Source organism: Microcaecilia unicolor, chromosome 9 (genome assembly GCF_901765095.1).
Source record: "Microcaecilia unicolor chromosome 9, aMicUni1.1, whole genome shotgun sequence".
Lineage (NCBI taxonomy): Eukaryota > Metazoa > Chordata > Amphibia > Gymnophiona > Siphonopidae > Microcaecilia > Microcaecilia unicolor.
Genome location: NC_044039.1, coordinates 37,723,074 through 37,740,828, shown reverse-complemented (window position 1 = coordinate 37,740,828; position 17,755 = coordinate 37,723,074). Strand labels below are relative to the sequence as shown.

General features: G+C 42.5%; 1 protein-coding gene across 1 annotated transcript in view; it reads right to left on the bottom strand.

Moving 5' to 3' along the window:
- The window catches only part of BORCS5 (BLOC-1 related complex subunit 5), a 167,548-nt gene extending 154,330 nt beyond the window's left edge, over positions 1-13,218 (bottom strand). Inside the window, exons 1-2 of the mRNA XM_030214648.1 lie at positions 12,803-13,218; positions 1,887-2,030 (exon numbers count right to left, since the gene is read on the bottom strand). Coding sequence (XP_030070508.1) covers positions 1,887-2,030; positions 12,803-12,860 — 202 coding nt within the window. The 5' untranslated portion in view covers positions 12,861-13,218. The remainder of the gene's footprint in view (positions 1-1,886; positions 2,031-12,802) is intronic.
- Between the last annotated feature and the right edge of the window lie 4,537 nt (positions 13,219-17,755).

The following is a 17,755-nucleotide window of genomic DNA, read 5'->3' as shown; positions in this document are numbered from 1 at the left end:
TTTCTCTACCTCCATCTGCTAGAAGGAAGGGATAACACCCACTAGGTCAGAATAATGATGCTGACAAAAGAAAAGAAAATTATTAGGTAAAACATAATTTCTCCTTCTCCTAGTATTTTTTTGACATCTGCTAGTCATGAGATTGTGAAATGCTAAAAAGATAAATGGAAATTAAAAAAGCAATAACTAGTGAGATCCAAGAGCGTTGTAGTAGAAGGAAACATGACCCCCTAGTGGAAACGGCCCATCACACTGTGTGCAAACAGAACCGGCAGTTGTGCTGAGCTATCGGTTCCTGCACAAAGAGCAGCGCTTCCCAGAGGGCATCTCCAGGCACATGCCTGAAACACTGCTCGTACCAGCCTCAACCCAGTGAACCGGATGCTGTTCCATCCAGGGATCTCTAGGGTTGCAAATTAATGGAATTCCCTTAATTACAGGGAAATCCCTCAACCTCGAGGTATGGGATTTCCCTGTTCAGGGCTGCCCAGCTTTTTATTTTTTTCTTAAAATGAAAGGAGCAGCAAAAAAGTCTTATTCCCTAAAACAGGGAAAAAGGCTGCCCAGGGCAATTTGGAGGAAATTTAAGCACCTGGGAGCTGCAGAGAGAGCCTGTGGGGGGGACACCCAAACAGGGTAAATGGATAAGAAGGGTGGGGAATAGGGACCTGCACCTCTCATGCAAGATCCCTCAGGACCAAGCGAACTCCTCATCCAGAGGCACTAAGGAGTGTGACTGGGGGCTGTGGAACCAAGCTCCGAGCTCAACCAGGTATGGTCCTGAGACTGTGACTTGGGAGCAGCCGTTAGGCTTCACCATGTTGTGTGGCTGCCCAGGACAGAGCAACACAGCACAACCTACCATCTGTTGGAAGGCAGAGAAAAATACTGAATTGTTCCAGAGAGCACCATAGATTATAAATGGTGATGTCACTATTTGAATTCAGTTTTCTCTACCTCCATCTGCTTGTGGGAAGGGATAACACCCGCTGTTTCAGAACAGTGTAAGCTGATGCTAAGAAAACTGTGTGCATCATGTTAGTTCACCTGAAAACATGAAATAGAGGTTAATTTTAAAAAAATAAAAAACACCAAATCTGCTCCCAACTCCTTTTCGTCAGCAAACTACCATATAAGGCTAAAGGCTCAAGAGGTTAGGGCTCTTGCTTAGAAAAGAGACGGCTGAGGGGAGATATGATTGATGTCTACAAAATCCTGAGTTGTGTAGAACAAGTGAATCAATTTTTTACTCTTTCAAAAAGTCAAAAGACCAGGGGACAGTCAATGAAGTTACATGGAAATACTTTTAAAACAAATAGGAGGAAATATTTTTTCACAACAAATAGTTAAGCTCTGGAACTCGTTGCCAGAGGATGCGGTAACAGCAGTTAGCCTATGTGGGTTTAAAAATGGTTTTGGAGAAGTTCCTGGAGGAAAAGGTCCATAGTCTGCTATTGAGACAGACATGGGGAAGCCACTGCTTGCCCTGGAATTGGTAGCATGGAATGTTGCTACTATTTGGGATTCTGCCAGGTACTTGTGACCTGAATTGGCCACTGTTGAAAATAATATACTGGGCTAGATATTGGTCTGACCCAGTATGGCTATTCTTAAGTTCTTATGAAATTCTTTATATCATTCATTTATATTTTCTGGTCATGACATCTTTGGATCATTCTGTTTTGACCTGAGTAAAGGGCTATTAGGTTCCCTAATCTAGTCAAGAAATACGCTAAATTAGTCCAATAAAAAGGTCAAATTTATACTTTTTTGTCTTTAAACTTTCTTTCAGTACAACATTACAAAGGACTATTCAAGAGATTTCCTATAGCTCCACTTCACAAGCCCACACCAGCCTGAAGAGAGAGGGTTAAGAGGCTTCTCACCTTTTAAGAGTGGCTGGAAAGTTGGAATCTCCTGCAGTTTGATGACCTCGGGGTCTGTGCTCACATTTCGAAGGGTCTGGGTTCCCTGGGCCACAACAACTATGTCATCCATTTTGGCTCGCTGCTTTGCTGGAGAAGGGGAAGCTTTAAAAATATATAAATTTTAAAATTTATTTATTGGGATTTATTAACCCAAGGCAGTGTACAGTAGATATAGTTTAACATAAACTTACAATTTTGTTAACAGCATAACAATAGTAAAATGCCCAAGTATAAACATAAACAGCAAATTGAAACCTAATAATAGGACTACCATGAAACAGGATCAAATAACAGCACTGAAATTCAAATAATAGAGATATAATACAGTGTCAGCATAATTTTTTTTTTGTTACATTTGTACCCCACGCTTTCCCACTCATGGCAGGCTCAATGCGGCTTACATGGGGCAATGGAGGGTTAAGTGACTTGCCCAGAGTCACAAGGAGCTGCCTGTGCCTGAAGTGGGAATCGAACTCAGTTCCTCAGTTCCCCAGGATCAAAGTCCACCACCCTAACCACTAGGCCACTCCTCCACTCCACACCAATGAAACATCTAATAAGCACATATTAGAACATTCAAATAACAGATATGATGAGAATGCTTTTCTACAACACAGTTTACCACATAGCTGGAATGGACCAATGCGGTCAGACTTGAATATTTAAAAAGAGAGATTTTGTAGCTGCCATAGGTGATAAGAGACAATTTTAAAATGTTGTTTGAACTTGTGGAATCAGAGCAAGTGAGGAGTCTAGCAGTATCCCAAGATTCCTGAACTGCAATTTTAGGGGAGGTCATACTTCCAAAAGTGACTGAAAAATACTTCTGAACAATTCAACATAATGCAAAGTATCACCATACTGCCCACTGTCACAGGCAAAGGAGGAACAAGCACCTTTCAAACTTTAAAATGACTACACAAATGTACATCATTCTTTCCTACTTTAAACAATTTACTGTGATGTAGTTACCAGTCCCAGTTCTTAGCGTCTCCACTTACTCACGTGGATATAAAAAGAGTGTCAAGCTCTGGTCCACCAAAAAATCCAAAACAAAAAAAAGTCCTTCATAACCCGATTCCCGAGAACAAATGCTCAGTCTGACAACTGGATCCCATCTAAATTTGGCAGAGTAAAGAAGTCAATAATTTCAACATCCAGAAGAGGCCTTGGGTGAATCTCCTCATAAAGGTGATTAATAAAGTCCAATAAATAAGACAGACACTCAGCAAAAGGCCTGAACATTAAAATCCTTCTTTCATATGGAAGACATACAGAACTTCCAGTGACAGAACTGGTGTTATATGATCGAACCTGGAAGCCCCAGCTACAAGCCTTGCTGCTGAATTCTGTACGAGGTACAGAGCATTGCAAAGCACCACATGCTATACCACACTTTCAAAATCATACTGTGACAACATAGGTTTCAGCATATACAGAATACAGTTTTGTTCCAACTGAAGTTTTTAAGAGTGTAAAGGCTAAGGGTGAGATATTAGGTCCCAAGATTATGTCTTAATTTTTTTAACAGATTTGTATGCGGAAAGTTTAGTTTTGAATACATCCTAAATCTTGTTTGCAAATGAATTGTAATTATGAATTATAGGTACGTCATGCAAGGTTCCACGTTAGGAGTCACCGACCAAGAAAGGGATCTAAGTGTCGTTGTTGATGATACGTTGAAACCTTCTGCTCAGTGTGCTGTTGCGGCTAAGAAAGCAAATAGAATGTTAGATATTATTAGGAAAAGAATGGAAAACAAAAATGAGGATGTTATAATGCATTTGTATCGCTCTGTGGTGCGACCGCACTTCGAATATTGTGTTCAATTCTGGTCGCTGTATCTCAAAAAAGATATAGTGGAATTAGAAAAGGTGCAGAGAAGGGCAACGAAAATGATAAAGGGGATGGGATGACTTCTCTATGAGAAAAAGCTAAAGCGGCTAGGGCTCTTCAGCTTGGAGAAAAGGGTGCTGAGAGGAGATATGATAGAGGTCTATAAAATAATGAGTGGAGTGGAATGAGTAGATGTGAAGCATCTGTTTACACTTTCCAAAAATACTAAGACTAGGGGGCATGCAATGAAGCTACAATGTAGTAAATTTAAAACGAACCGGAGGTATCTGAAAGAAAACCTGTCAAGTAGGAGAAAATAAGGGAAGTGGAAAGAAAAAAACTGTGAGCTAAACTGAAAAGGGCTGTAAAAAGAGCAACAACTTTTTAGGTAAGGAAAGAAAACGAAAGCAAGAGGAGAACAAAACAGTACAGTTCACCAATCAAGTGAATGCGAAAAAAAAAGGTAGCAATAACAAAACATAGAAGATCACAAAACAAGGAACACAAATGATAATTCTGAATAAAGCTGAAAAAAGCCAAAGAAAGAAATCAGAATGGCAAAAGCATGGACATAAGTAAAAATACTTTAAAAAGATATAAATCAAGGTGACAAGACAATCCTCAGGTATACTGGGGAAAGGAAGACCAGAGGTGGAATTGTGATACTCAAAGGAGCTACTGAAGATGCTGAATGAATACTTCTGTTTGGTGTTCACAGAAGGAACACAAGAAGAAGATCCAAAGCCGATCGTCAAAAGATGTATAGATATAAACATGAACAGCTTGCAAAACCGAAAGTGGACAAGCCGTAGGACCTGATGGGATACATCCCAGGATGAGTGAGCTCAGAGAGGTTTTGCAGGTCTTCTAAAAGATGCGTTTAATAGATCCTTGCAGACACAGGAGGTTCCACAAGCTAGGCGGACCCCTTCAGAAACGTCACAACAATGCAACATTATGGTGCTTATTTTAGACGGTAACAAAAGGGAAGGTAAAACAGTACACAAACACAAGCAATAAATGAAAAAAAAAGAAAAAAGCACAAAGGTACAGAAAAAGAGGAACACAGTAAAAAAAAAAAAACAGGTTCCTAGAGGTAATAGTGTCTCCCAAAGAAAGTAAACAAAGTATCCACGCTATCGAGATGAACACCGTCGGTTAGAAAAACCACCAAGTCACACCACTGGTATTGGGGGGGGGGGGGGGGGGGGGGGGAAACCATGCAATCGCTACCATGGTTGTGTAGTTGGCACTGCAACATCTGTGGTCTAAAATTTGCACACAGACATTGCAATGCCGCCCTAACACAGCTATCTTGTAGGCTGGTTGACGTTGATGTTCAACATTTGCCTTACCTTCTACAAGGCGAAGTTTCATGATGGCATGTATTTTAGAAAGGGATCTGCATCACCAGACTCTTTTCTACAATACATGCAAAATTATAGATGTCCTGACCTGGACATCTCAACTGTAGGCTTGTGTGCCCTTTCTAAAATGCCGTTCTATAGCTATAAGCGTTAACATCATAAACTGCCAGCAGACATTAGCTAGCAAAATAATACAGGAATGCATTAGAGTTCTTTTTTATTCTAATAAAAGAACAATTAGTGAACAGACAGAATCTCATTTCATGGAGTAAACTAATTCTGTTCATAGCTTAAGAAGCAGGGTTCACAAATATGTGCCATAAATTTCGTACTCCTCAAATAATTTATTTATTGCATTTGTATCCCACATTTTCCCACCTCTTTGCAGGCTCAATGTGGCTTAATGGTTTTGGAAACACCTTTCGTAGGGCCTGGTTTGTTAAGTTCTCCCCCCCCCCCAATCCCATCCAACATTCACCCTACACTTGTCAATTAAAATGTTCTATTATGTATTGTGTTGACATTGTAAGAAGTATACTATGCCATACTTTGTATTATTTGAATATTTTTACTGCTGTAATTGTCTATTGCTTATGTTTGATTTATTCTTACTGTACACCGCCTTTACTGAATTCCTTCAAAAAGGCAATAAATAAATAAAATAAATAAATATTGATTATAGCTCTCTTCCCCCATTCTTCAAGGACCATAATCTACAATCTCTGCATCAGGATTCAGGCTTATTCTACTTGCAAGCAATCTGTTCAACTGGGGGAAAAATGCAAAGCATTGTATATTACTATAGAATAAAATTATTTTTTTTAAAAACTCTTTTAAAACACATCTTCTAGCGCTAGATGAGTAAGGATCAGTAAATGTTCATGTTCTGTTTCCCCCATATCATGAAAGCTAGCAAAATTTTGCCAGACCGGAAAGCCTGTAATTACAAAAGAGGGAAGTAATGGGTGGACAGGATGAGTGGCTTCTGTGGTGTTAACTGAAGCAGAGGCAGCATTCTACCATAGCACCAGTGGTGTGCTGGAGCAGGCTCTCACAGGCTCGCAAGAGCCGGTTGTTAAGTTTTTAAGAATTTTGGGAGCCGGTTGTTAAAGTAAGGCCCTCCATGGCTACTTTAACAACTGGCTCCCAAAATGTGGGCTTGGGTCCCCTGCTGAATTATCTTTTACTTTGCTGGTGGGGATGCTGAGCTCTTCCAGCCAAGTAAATAGACTACTGCTGCTCCCCGCTCCTTGTTTTCAGCTCTGGCCAGCAGGCTGGGACTTCTCAAGCATGTGAGAGAAGTTCCAGCATGCTGCTCAGAACAAGACGTAGGAAGTGGTGGCAGTCCATTTATTGGCTGCCAGCAAAGGTATGCCTAGCGTGCCCACACGAAGGGAGGGAGGAGATAGAGGCAAGTGTTGCTCCCCCTCCCCCGGCCCTTCCAACTGCAGAGCTGGCTACGTCCGGAGAAAGAGCCTGTTGTTAAAAATTTACCAACACACCCCTGCATAGCACTATGATAAGGCAAAGAGAAGCCAATGAGGGCAAGATCATGTGGGTGGTCGTCTTAGAGACAATGAGAAATAAGGAATTCTCTCTAAGGGGGGACAGTTATCAAGGTGCAGAATAAGGCGAGCTTTTATCACATTTTCATTAACCAAAGGATTCAGCACCACAGGTTGCTGAATCCCAGCCCAGTACCTAGGATCCCTGGTGAACCCCCAATCACTCCTGCCCTACTGGTGCCATCTGGCAAAATGGCACCCCTAGTGGCAATCGCGTGAGGTTGCATTATGGTTTATAAATCGTAATGAGCCGTTTTACGTACATCTGCATGTTTTGCATCTCATTACTATGTAACCCGTGGTGACTGCATTAAGTTATATTAAGGGACAAATAATATAACTTTTAAAGCCCCAACACAGATTGATAAACTTCCCCCATAAATGCTAACCCAATCTGGTTTTCAAGAAGCAGTTGATTTCTCCGAGAAACATAATGCTTTGTGAATCTGGGGTTCTTTTTTTTATCTTGAGCTCTGGATATGTGATATGAAGGCCTTAGGAAAGGACAGACCCCCAAAGACAGCAAGTTAGTAATCTCCAGGCTCGCTTCTTGCGTAGGAAAGGTTTTGTGCCAAGTTACTCTTACATGATATCATGAGGATTTATTTAAGCCTTTTTTTTGAAGACTTCACACAAAGCATTGTACAGCAAGACTATTAATTCACTTAAACACAGTTCCTTGAGAGATCAAAAGTTTGATCTCTCAAACAGCAGGTCACAAGAGTCATTATAAAATGTATTTTCAAGCAAGCCAACAAAATAACCAAGCTGATGCAATGCATACTCCTGGAAGAATTCTGTGTAAGAAAAAAATAATTTGACAGATCTACACACAATATTTGAAAATTCTGCAAAGTTCATTTGTAATGATTGTGTGCAAAATTCCCCCAACATAAGGCACGAACCCCCCCCCCCCGCCTTTTCCCTCCTCAGACTCTAGCCTCCCCTCCTCCCCCCACTTCAACTGCAGTTCTCGCTCCCTCCCAGAAAAAAAAAACTAATTCTGTCTGTCCCCATAATTTTCTGCTACATGCAGTAGTACCCCCATCTACTATTCCTTCTACTCTCCCCAGGCACAACCCCCCCCCCCCCCCCACACACACACAACTTCTCATTATTTCTCCTCCCCTCTATGTTTCCCTCAACCTCTCTACTAGCACCCTCTTAAGCTTAATCCCCCCCCCCCCCCGTGTGTGGCACACTCTTCAGCTTGCTCTACCCCCACCCCCACAATAAAAATCTTACCTTGCTTTGCCCCCTCAAATCCATATAGCTCCCTCACCTTGCTCTGTCCCCTTCCACCCCCCACCCCCAAAGTATGCATGGCACCACCAACTATCTCCAGCCTGGCTGTTAGCTACACCATGAAGACATGTCTGTTTATATCCTAAGGTCATATATTTTAAGTTCTGTGATCATGCCAGTAGAGAGTGTATGCTAATATCATCTCACTTCTGTTCATATTGTTTCCTAAGTGCTTGTATTAGGAGAGAGGACAGATTTTAAAATCAATGTCTGAATTATGGATCTGGAGAATAATACTGCATATACTGTGGACAGCCTGAAAATTGATCCATACTGGAGATCAAACCTAAGCTTACCTTGAAAACTCAAATGACAAAACTTCAATTTTCATACTTAGCACATGTCATGCAAAGAGAAAGACTATTAGAGAAAGATATTGTGCTGGCATGGTTGAAAATCAATGCAAAAGGGGAAGACCAGCAAGGCGATGGATCAATACAACAGCATAGGAATAGCCATACTGGGTCATGCCAATAGTCCATCTAGCCTAGTATCCTGCTTCCAACAGTGGCCAATCCAGGTCACAAGTACATGTCAGAAACTCAATTAGTAGCACCACTGCATGCTACCAATCCCGGGGCAAGCAGTGTGTTCCCCATGTCCATCTCAATAACAGACTACAGCAGTGGTTCCCATAATGTTTTCAGTTCATGGCGCCCTTTATGTCCGAGCAAGTTTTCACAGCACCCCCTCCCCCCCGGCCACACTGATCTTCCCCCCCCCCCCCCACACACACACACACACAACATGCCGATCTTCACCCCCTGCCCACACAGGTCTCCATCTTTTTCTCTGCACAAATATAACAGTACCAAGATGTCCCTATTACCAGCCCTTCCAAATGACACACTGATTACGATTTATAACAAATTACTATTCTACCTAAGAAAAGTTAATCCACATTTAAAAATATAAGTGAGATTAAATAAAAAATGCTACCAACAATAAAGAATGACAACTCAGATGCAGCAGATCATAGGTTTGCTTTTTTTTTGAATGGGAAGGTAAACAGAGACTGACCTATTAACTTAAACTTTTTGACTTCATCCGGTCTCCTGTTTTCATTAGGCACACATTGAGGTGTATTTTCAAAGCAAGACTAAGCCTCCTTGGCAGTCACCTGTGCGAGTCCCGTACACCTCCTGCTCCCTGCCCCAGTGGCCGCGACAAAAAAAAAGCACGGAGCCGAAACTGCCTTCAGGCATGCGCTGTCGGCTCTGCTGATCCTCTGCCCCCGCTGATGTCAACTTCCAGTTCCAGGGGCAGAGGACAGGCAGAACTGACAGCACATGCTTGAATGCTGCTGCAGCCCTGAGCTTGCTTTTTTTTGTATTTGATTTTCTGCCACTGCTGTCTTCAGTAGCGGTTCAGGTGGGAGGGAGGTTGGAATTTGCTGCGGCACCCCAGTGAGTGCACTGTGGTGCACCAGGGTGCCGAGCTGCACAGTTTGTAAACCCTGGACTTTCCTCCAGGAACTTGTCCAAACCTTTTTTAAACCCAGATACACTAACCGCTGTTACTACATTCTCTGTCAATGAGTTCTACAACTTGAGTGAAAAAATATTTCCTCCTATTTGTTTTAAAAGTATTTCTATGTAATTTCATTGGGTATCCCCTGGTCTTCATACTTTTTGAAAGAATGAAAAATTGATTCACTTCTACCCCACTCTACGCCACTCAGGATTTTATAGACCTCAATTATATCCCCCCTCAGCCATCTCTTTTCCAAGCTGAAGAGCCCTCACCTCTTTAGCCTTTCCTCATATGGGAGAAGTTCCATCCACTTTATCATTTTGATCGCTCTTCTTTGAACCTTTTCTAATTCCGTTATATCTATTTTGAGATACTACGACCAGAATTTAACGCAATACTCATGGTCAGGTCGCACCATGGAGCAATACATAGGCATTATAATATTTTTGGTCTTATTTTGCATCCCTTCACTAATAATTCCTAGCATCCTGTTTGCTTTTTTGGCTGCTACCACACACTGGGCAGAAGATTTCAGTGTATTGTCTATGACACCTAGATCTTTTTTCCTGATTCCTAAGGTGGACCCTAGCATCAGGTAACTATGATTCGGATTATTATTCCCAATGTGCATCACTTTGCATTTGTCCACATTAAATTTTATCTGCCATTTGGATGCCCAGTCTTCCAGTTTCCTAAGGTCTTCCTGCAATTTTTCACAATCTGCATGCATTTTGACAACTTTGAATAGTTTTGTGTCATCTACAAATTTAATCACCTCATTCGCCATTCCGTTTTCCAGATCATTTATAAATATGTTAAACAGCATCAATCCCAGTACAGATCCCCGCAGCACTCCACTATTCACTCTCCTCCACTGAGAAAATGGCCACTTTACCCTACCTTCTGTTTTCTGTCCAATAACCAATTTCTAATCCACAGAAGGATATTGCCTCCTAACCCATGACTTTTTAAATTCTCTCAGGAGTCTCTCATGAGGAACTTTGTCAAAAGCTTTCCGACAATCCAGATACACTATAAACAACCAGCTCACTTTTATCCATATGTTTATCAAGCTTTCAAAGAAATGAAGCAAATTGGCGAGGCAAGACTTTCCTTCACTGAACCCATGCTGCTTTGTACCATTAAACCATGAATGTCTATGTGGTCCATAATTTTCTTTTTTTATAATAGTTTCCTCTACTTTCCCCAGCACTGAAGTCAGGCTTAATGGCCTTTAATTTCCCAAATCAACCCTGGAACCCTTTTTTTTTTTTTTTAATCAGCATTACATTGGCTACCCTCCAATCTTCAGGTAATACGGCTGATTTTTAACATCAGGTTACAGATCACTAACAACAGATCAGCAATTTCATGTTTGATTTCTTTCAGTACCCTAGGGTGTATGCCATCCAGTGATTTATTACTCTTTAACTTATCAATTTGGCTCAGTATGTCTTCCAGGTTCACCGAGATTTCTTTCAGTTCTTCTGCATCGTCACCCTTGAAAACCATTTCTGGTACAGTAGATCTCTTACACCTTCTTCCACAAAAGACCAAAGCAAAAAATTCATTCAATCTCTCCGCTATGGCCTTGTCCTCCCTGGGTGCCCTTTTTGCTCCTCCATGTACCTCTCTGCTCCCTCAGCTTCTCCAAGTCTAGCTTCAAGAGAACAGACTCATTCTATGATAGCTAGGAGCTTTTTATATTGAGCACACACATATAACCTCTCGCCAACTGGGAGATAATCATATATGTGACAGCTAACGATGCCACTCTATCATCGATTGGATACTTGACTGAATATTGAATACCGTTCAGGGCAACTATCCAGAGGGATGGCATGTGTCAACTTAACAACATCTTTTGAGTTACCAAGCCATATAGCTTTCTTATTGGTTGATACGTATACTGCCAACTAGTATCTATTACTATGGCACAGTGGCACCTTGTGGTTAAACTGTAAAGCCCATCCTTTGATATCTGCTGAACATGACTTCTAATGGTTTGATATATTATCACACTTGATTTTATTTTCTTTGCAATACTACAGAATGTTTTGGTATTGCGCCACTCAAACCACTCATCCCTCTTTCCCTCTAGGTCAAAAACACAGACACCACAGAAGTGTTGGAAAAATTCCATAAGTCTTCCCCACATTTTATTTTGAGGAATAATGAAAAACACTGGAAGATAACCAAAAGTAAACTATTGACAAATAAGGAAAAGCTTTGTTTTTACATCTGTTCGACAGAGAAGAAAAACAAAATCTGTAGGGAATAAGAAAATACTGTGAAGGAAGGCTGCACATGCTCAGAATTTTCCATTAGATCTTAGTTCTTTCTCTGTGCCATGTGAAGATGTCACCCACGTGTGTGTGCCTGATTACACCCTGCATGTCAAGAGGAAACATAAATTTACTTTTAAATATATCCTGCCAATCACTAAAAGTTCTAGGCAGAAAACATGAAATCCTTACAGCTGACATATGACAGCTCAGGGCTTTCTCTCTGTTTTCCCAGTCCAAGAAATGTGCATGGCTCCAGTACACACCCACTATAACAGATGGAAAACAAGTTCTCTGTTCTAATGGTGGTTCAGTAACAGCTTTTAAAAGCCTGGTGACAGATCCTTCTTTGAATGCTTATAGCAACCTGCAGTGTCTCAACCCCATGTTTCCATGTCCCAGCTCAGCACTCAGTAATTCCCACATCTGTCCTGGAGGAATCCCAGCCAGTCAGATTTTCAGGATATCCACAATGAATAGCATGAGACAGATTTGCATGTTCATTGTGGATATCCTGAAAACCTGGGATTCTCCCAGGACATGTTTGGGAATCACTGCCTGGGATCCAAGCCAAAGAAAGGCTTCCTTCATAGTATGCAGGAGTCTGGCAGAAAAGTCAATATCAAAGTTCTGCCTGTAATCGAAGAAATTAGAGTATAGGCCAAGCACAGCAACCCATTGATGAAGAGAGAAATAAATGCAAATCTCGAGGCAACTTTAGTGCAGCAAGAATCCTGCAGGCTGGACGAAAGCGACTTACTGAATGGACGACAATAGCAGAAATCAACGAAAACTGTCACTGAGACTAATTCACTGCACACCTTACAAAACGGTGCGCAAATCAACTCATGTTTTCCTGAGATCTGGGAAACCTCATTCTTCTATGCTTAGGCATTAGAGTGAGGGTTCCATATCACTATTACATAATGACACAGAGTACTAAAGCCACATAAAGCACTGATAGCTGATGCCTGAATTATTCGGTAATTAAGCATCCGTTTCTAACTTAAGCAGACACATTTCTTCCACCTACTCTGACCCACCTGAGATGCTCAAGTCATTCTGTCTCTGCTCAGCTTCAGCACTTTGCTCTGCTCCCATGGTACTGTAAACAGTCCCAATCTTTTTTAGTCTCTTCACTGGTGCATAGAAGCCAGAAGCTGGGCCCTGAGTCCGGGCCCAAGAAACTTTTCTGCTGCCCTCCGCTGCAGTGGTCCAAAAAGCTAAAAAGTAGGTACTGACACCTACTACACTCCAACTATTCTCTTAAGAAACAGTGAAACTACCAGACACCATCCTCAAGCCAGAAAAAGGACAGAGCCGGAATAAAGCATAAGCAAATTAGGCATGTGCACAGGGCCCAAAGGTTTAGGGGGGTCCTGTCAGATGTGCTCAGCAGTCAGGAGCCGGGGATTGCCAACTATATTTATTTATTCAGCTTCTACAGATATTTTTTTAGTGGCAGAGTGTGAAAGCCAGAAGGGTGGCTAAAGGACTTGGATATTTTTTCAAAGGTTAGTCCTTTACAGCGCTGCAATATTTTATACTTCCCCCCTTCCAGTTCAGGCACTGTGGTAGGATCCTACCAATGGGAAAGCAGGGGGGGGTGGAGCACTGAAAAGCAGCTCTAATCACTGAGACTGTAGGATATAGCCAATGGGAAAGCTGCACTAGGACCAGGAAGGAAGATAATACAAGCGAGGAGGTTGAGGAGTCTTGAGTTAGAGGGGAACAGGACGGAGAGAGAATGGAAGCAGGGTTTTGGAGACAGCCAGATAATAAATAGAAATATTTCTGTTTTGTTTTATTTCTATTTATTACCTTTAAAAGTGGACTAACACGGATACTACACCACTTTACTGGGGACACCCAGGGAAACTAGTGTCTTGAAGGTGAGGGGGTGAGCAATTTGAGAAGGGTTGGGGGGAAAATGGGAGGTGTCTGTTTCTCAGTGCAGAGCATGCAAGAACTTTAAATCATGGGAGGAGCTGGTTGCATGGGGAGGGAGGCCCTGAGCAGAAGTAGCAGAAGCAGCTCAGCATCAGGAGAGAGTGTGTATGTATGTCTAGAAAGTGACAGTGCATACATGTGCATGTGTGTGCGCGAAGAGCAAGATCATGTAAGTGATGAGTGAGAGTCTATAGTGTTACTGGCGGAGATAGTATCATAGAAATAGCTTCCCTTTGAAAATCTAACTGCAGTGGAGAACTCCATTGGCAGAAATGTACCTGTGTATATGCTAAATGAAGAGAAATGTCAGACTAGGGATTTACCCAGCTAATTCTCAAGTTATCTGAGGAAATTCCTTTGAAACTGGTCTAATACTACCGCCACTCTGCCTATGTCCTTTCAGAAAAGCTAAATGTCATTTCTTTTGCTTCCATTTATAATTTTTATTTATTGCACATAAAGAAAGCATTGCACATCATCTCTGACACATTACCTGTAAATCGCAGTCTTTGGGGCAGCCCACTCTTGACATTAATGGTTTATACCAGAGGCAATGGAAGGTGAAAATGACTTGCCCAACGTCCCTGGTTCTCAGCCCACTGCTCCAGAGTTGCCAAGATACCCAGCTTCAGAAGGGAGACATTTTGGCCAATCTTGGTTTTGAATTTACATGCTGATTTGGTGTGCTATTTGTAGTCCCTGATTATACCCATCGCTATCAGTGCTACATGATAAAGTTATCAAAATCCAGAAATGGCCTAAAATCTCCCTCCTGGGACTGGGTAACTTGGGAGCACTCCAGCTTAAGCCACTGTATTCAAAACATAGCTTGCATAGTCCCAATGCTTATTTAAAAAAAAAACTATTAGTGCTGTCACACCCACAGCTATAGTAGGTTTTGCATTTTTCTCTGCTACCTCTGGAGAGGTGAAAAATGTTAGCAGGAAGGCTATGAACGAAGATATGAGGGGGGTGAGGAAATAAAAAAATGGGGCTTCATGGTAGGGGGTTACCACAAATGCACGTTTACCTACGGCCCAATATAGTTTTATTTTTAAATCTTTTTACTGCATTTCAGAAATACTAAGAATAGTGATGAGGCATACCAAACAAAACAATATTAAAATACAACTGGAAAAAGTGCAGTGATAAACAATAACCCCCTCTCCCAATATACCAGCGGTAAACACCTACCCTTCCCCTCCCCCTCTCAAACCCAATTTAATTTTAATCTGGCCTTGGGTGGGAGGGCAGAGTGAAGATTAGTAGGGGGAGGGACAGAAGTTGATTGAAGAAAAGTTGAGTAGTTAGATAGAAAGCAAAAGGATTGAACTTTGCAATAGTTCTGTTGAAAACAAGGTTGAAATCTTACATGATCTAGTTGTTGAGAAGTGACTAGGTATGCCATTAGTAACTGGTGCATGATGGATAGGCTACGTCAATAATGTTGAAGCATCTTTACCCACAGGGTATGGGAAGTTTTAGCCGCTTTTTTGCCGTCGCCCAAATCAAGGGCGGCCATGGCATGAACGTCTCCCAGCTCAAGGGCGGCCCAAGAAGAAGCCGTCCGAGCAGAGTGGCCGGCCAAGATGGCGGAGGCGAGCAGCGGGGGATGGGCGTTTATGGCGGGAAAAACCGCCGTGCCGGAGGAAGACCCGGGACACTGACCGGCCTCCAAACTGACACCCAAAGAGGGCGAATCAGACTTTAAAACCCCCGCATCCCCGCTAGAAACACACACGCGGTCCGGGGAGCGATTCTTCGCGCCCTCCGACGCCATAGGCCACGTGGAGATCAATCGGGGAACCCCCTGCCCACTATAAAAAGGTAAAAATTACCTGCTTCTCGCTCCGAGCTGTAACGACCTGGTGTCCCAGTGAGTAGCTGCAATAAACGTTTAAATAAACGTCGAAATAAACGCCCTTAAGGACGTCCAAATTTTTTTTTTTTTTTTTTAACGGAGCCAGCGGGAGGGGGGAGAAAAGGAGGGACCTGGCGCCACCAGGTTTGCACTTGCTCAAGAAGAGCCCTCAACCCCAGGCACTCAACAAAACCTAAAAATTAGGTTTGGAGGCCTAGCCAGAGCTGCTGCTGTGTGTGACCACCACCTGCTGAGATAGAGAACATACTGAGGAGTTTCCGGCAGCACATGACCACATATAGGGAGGCAAAAGGATTGCTCTCTATCTCCACCTGCTGATAGATGGACACAACCCACCAGTCTATGGATTGATCAGCATGATGATATGGAAGGTGCAGTTTTGCTGGTAATTAATTTGGGAATATGTGAAACAGATGACAATGTGGAAAATTCAAAGGACGGCGTGTCTGGTTTGAATGGAGGGTAGAATGGAATTGGGGTTCTATTGGTTTATAGAAATCCAGGGGGAACTTCGCAATGTTAGATGATTTGCTGACTTTTTTTGTTGGTGGTCACTGTTCAATTTGAGCAGTTACTAGTATTAGTAGATTTTAATATACCTCGGCAGGAAGTGTGCAATAAAAAGAGATGTCAATTCTGTGATGTGAGGTGAGCCAAGCCTTGGGCTTACATCAGTTATGGAGCCAATGCATAGTACTGTGAATATGCTGGATCTGCTTTCTACTACACAAAATTGTTTATTTTAATCTGAGGGGAGGAGTAAAAATATCTGTCATTGAAGTGGTCATATGGGAGTATAGATGCAGGGTGGATTGAAGAAGGTTGGGACCTGTCGGGATTATGTGAAGAGAAAGGATTTGGAGGTGGTGGTGTGGTGGAATGATGAACTGGGGAGAATGGAGAAGTTAGGTTCCTGGAAACATGGAATGGAGAGGTTGAGTAGGAGAGCTCTGTGGTTTACAGAGGATTTATGGATGTTGAAGTGTGACCTGTAATACAGAACGTGTAAGATGTTGACTGAGTTATTGAAAATTACTTTTATTAGACCTGTGGAGAGAGATCTGATAAGATCTGTATTTTGGTGGGGGGGAGGAAGATTGTGTGTTATGATAGAAATTGGATTTTATGTATATAAATTTGTACACCACCTAGAACTTTTTGGTGGTGCATTATATAAATAAATAAATAATTATCTGATGAACTTAAGCTGACCAAACAGATGCAGACAGAAGAGTACTAGGGTGGACTAAGAGGAAAAAGGAGTGATAGTGTCTCTGTGTAGGTCTGGTGAGACCTCATTTGGAGTACTGTGTGAAATTCTGGATCCCGCCCACACCCGATCTGCCATCTCCCTCCTTCTGTCCTTAACCCTCTTCCCCCCCCCCCCTGCGTTTACCTTATCTCATGCATATTCATTGTGGACAGCCTGAAAACCTTGCAAGCAAAATGCTCTCTAAAAGTGGGTTAATAACTACTGCACTAAAGAGAACCTGGGTCCCATCACAGCACCTTAATCCAGTGGTTCCCAAACCGGCCCTAGAGGCACCCCAGCCAGTCAGGTTTCCAGGATACCCACATGAATATTCATAACAAAGATTTGCATTCAGCGCCTCCACTGCATGCAAATCCATCTCATGAATAATCATTGTGGGTATCCTAACATAGTAGATGACGGCAGAAAAAGACCTGCACGGTCCATCCAGTCTGCCCAACAAGATAACTCATATTTGCTGCTTTTTGTGTATACCCTACTTTGATTTGTACCTGTGCTCTTCAGGGCACAGACCGTATAAGTCTGCCCAGCACTATCCCCGCCTCCCAACCACCGGCTCTGGCACAGACCCTATAAGTCTGCCCAGCACTATCCTCACCTCCCAACCATCAGCCCTGCCTCCCAACCACCAGCTCTGGTACAGACCGTACAAGTCTGTCCAGCACTATCCCCGCCTCCCAAACACCAGTCCCGCTGCCCACCACCGGCTCTGGCACAGATCGTACAAGTCTGTCCAGCACTATCCCTGCCTCCCAACCACCAGCCCCGCCTCCCGATCCTGATTGGCTCCAGGCCCAGGTTTGGGAACTACTGCCTTGACACACCGTCAAAATATCCTTCTACCCCCCTCAAATTTGAAGACAAGCCCTTTCCCCTTTCATACAGGAGAGA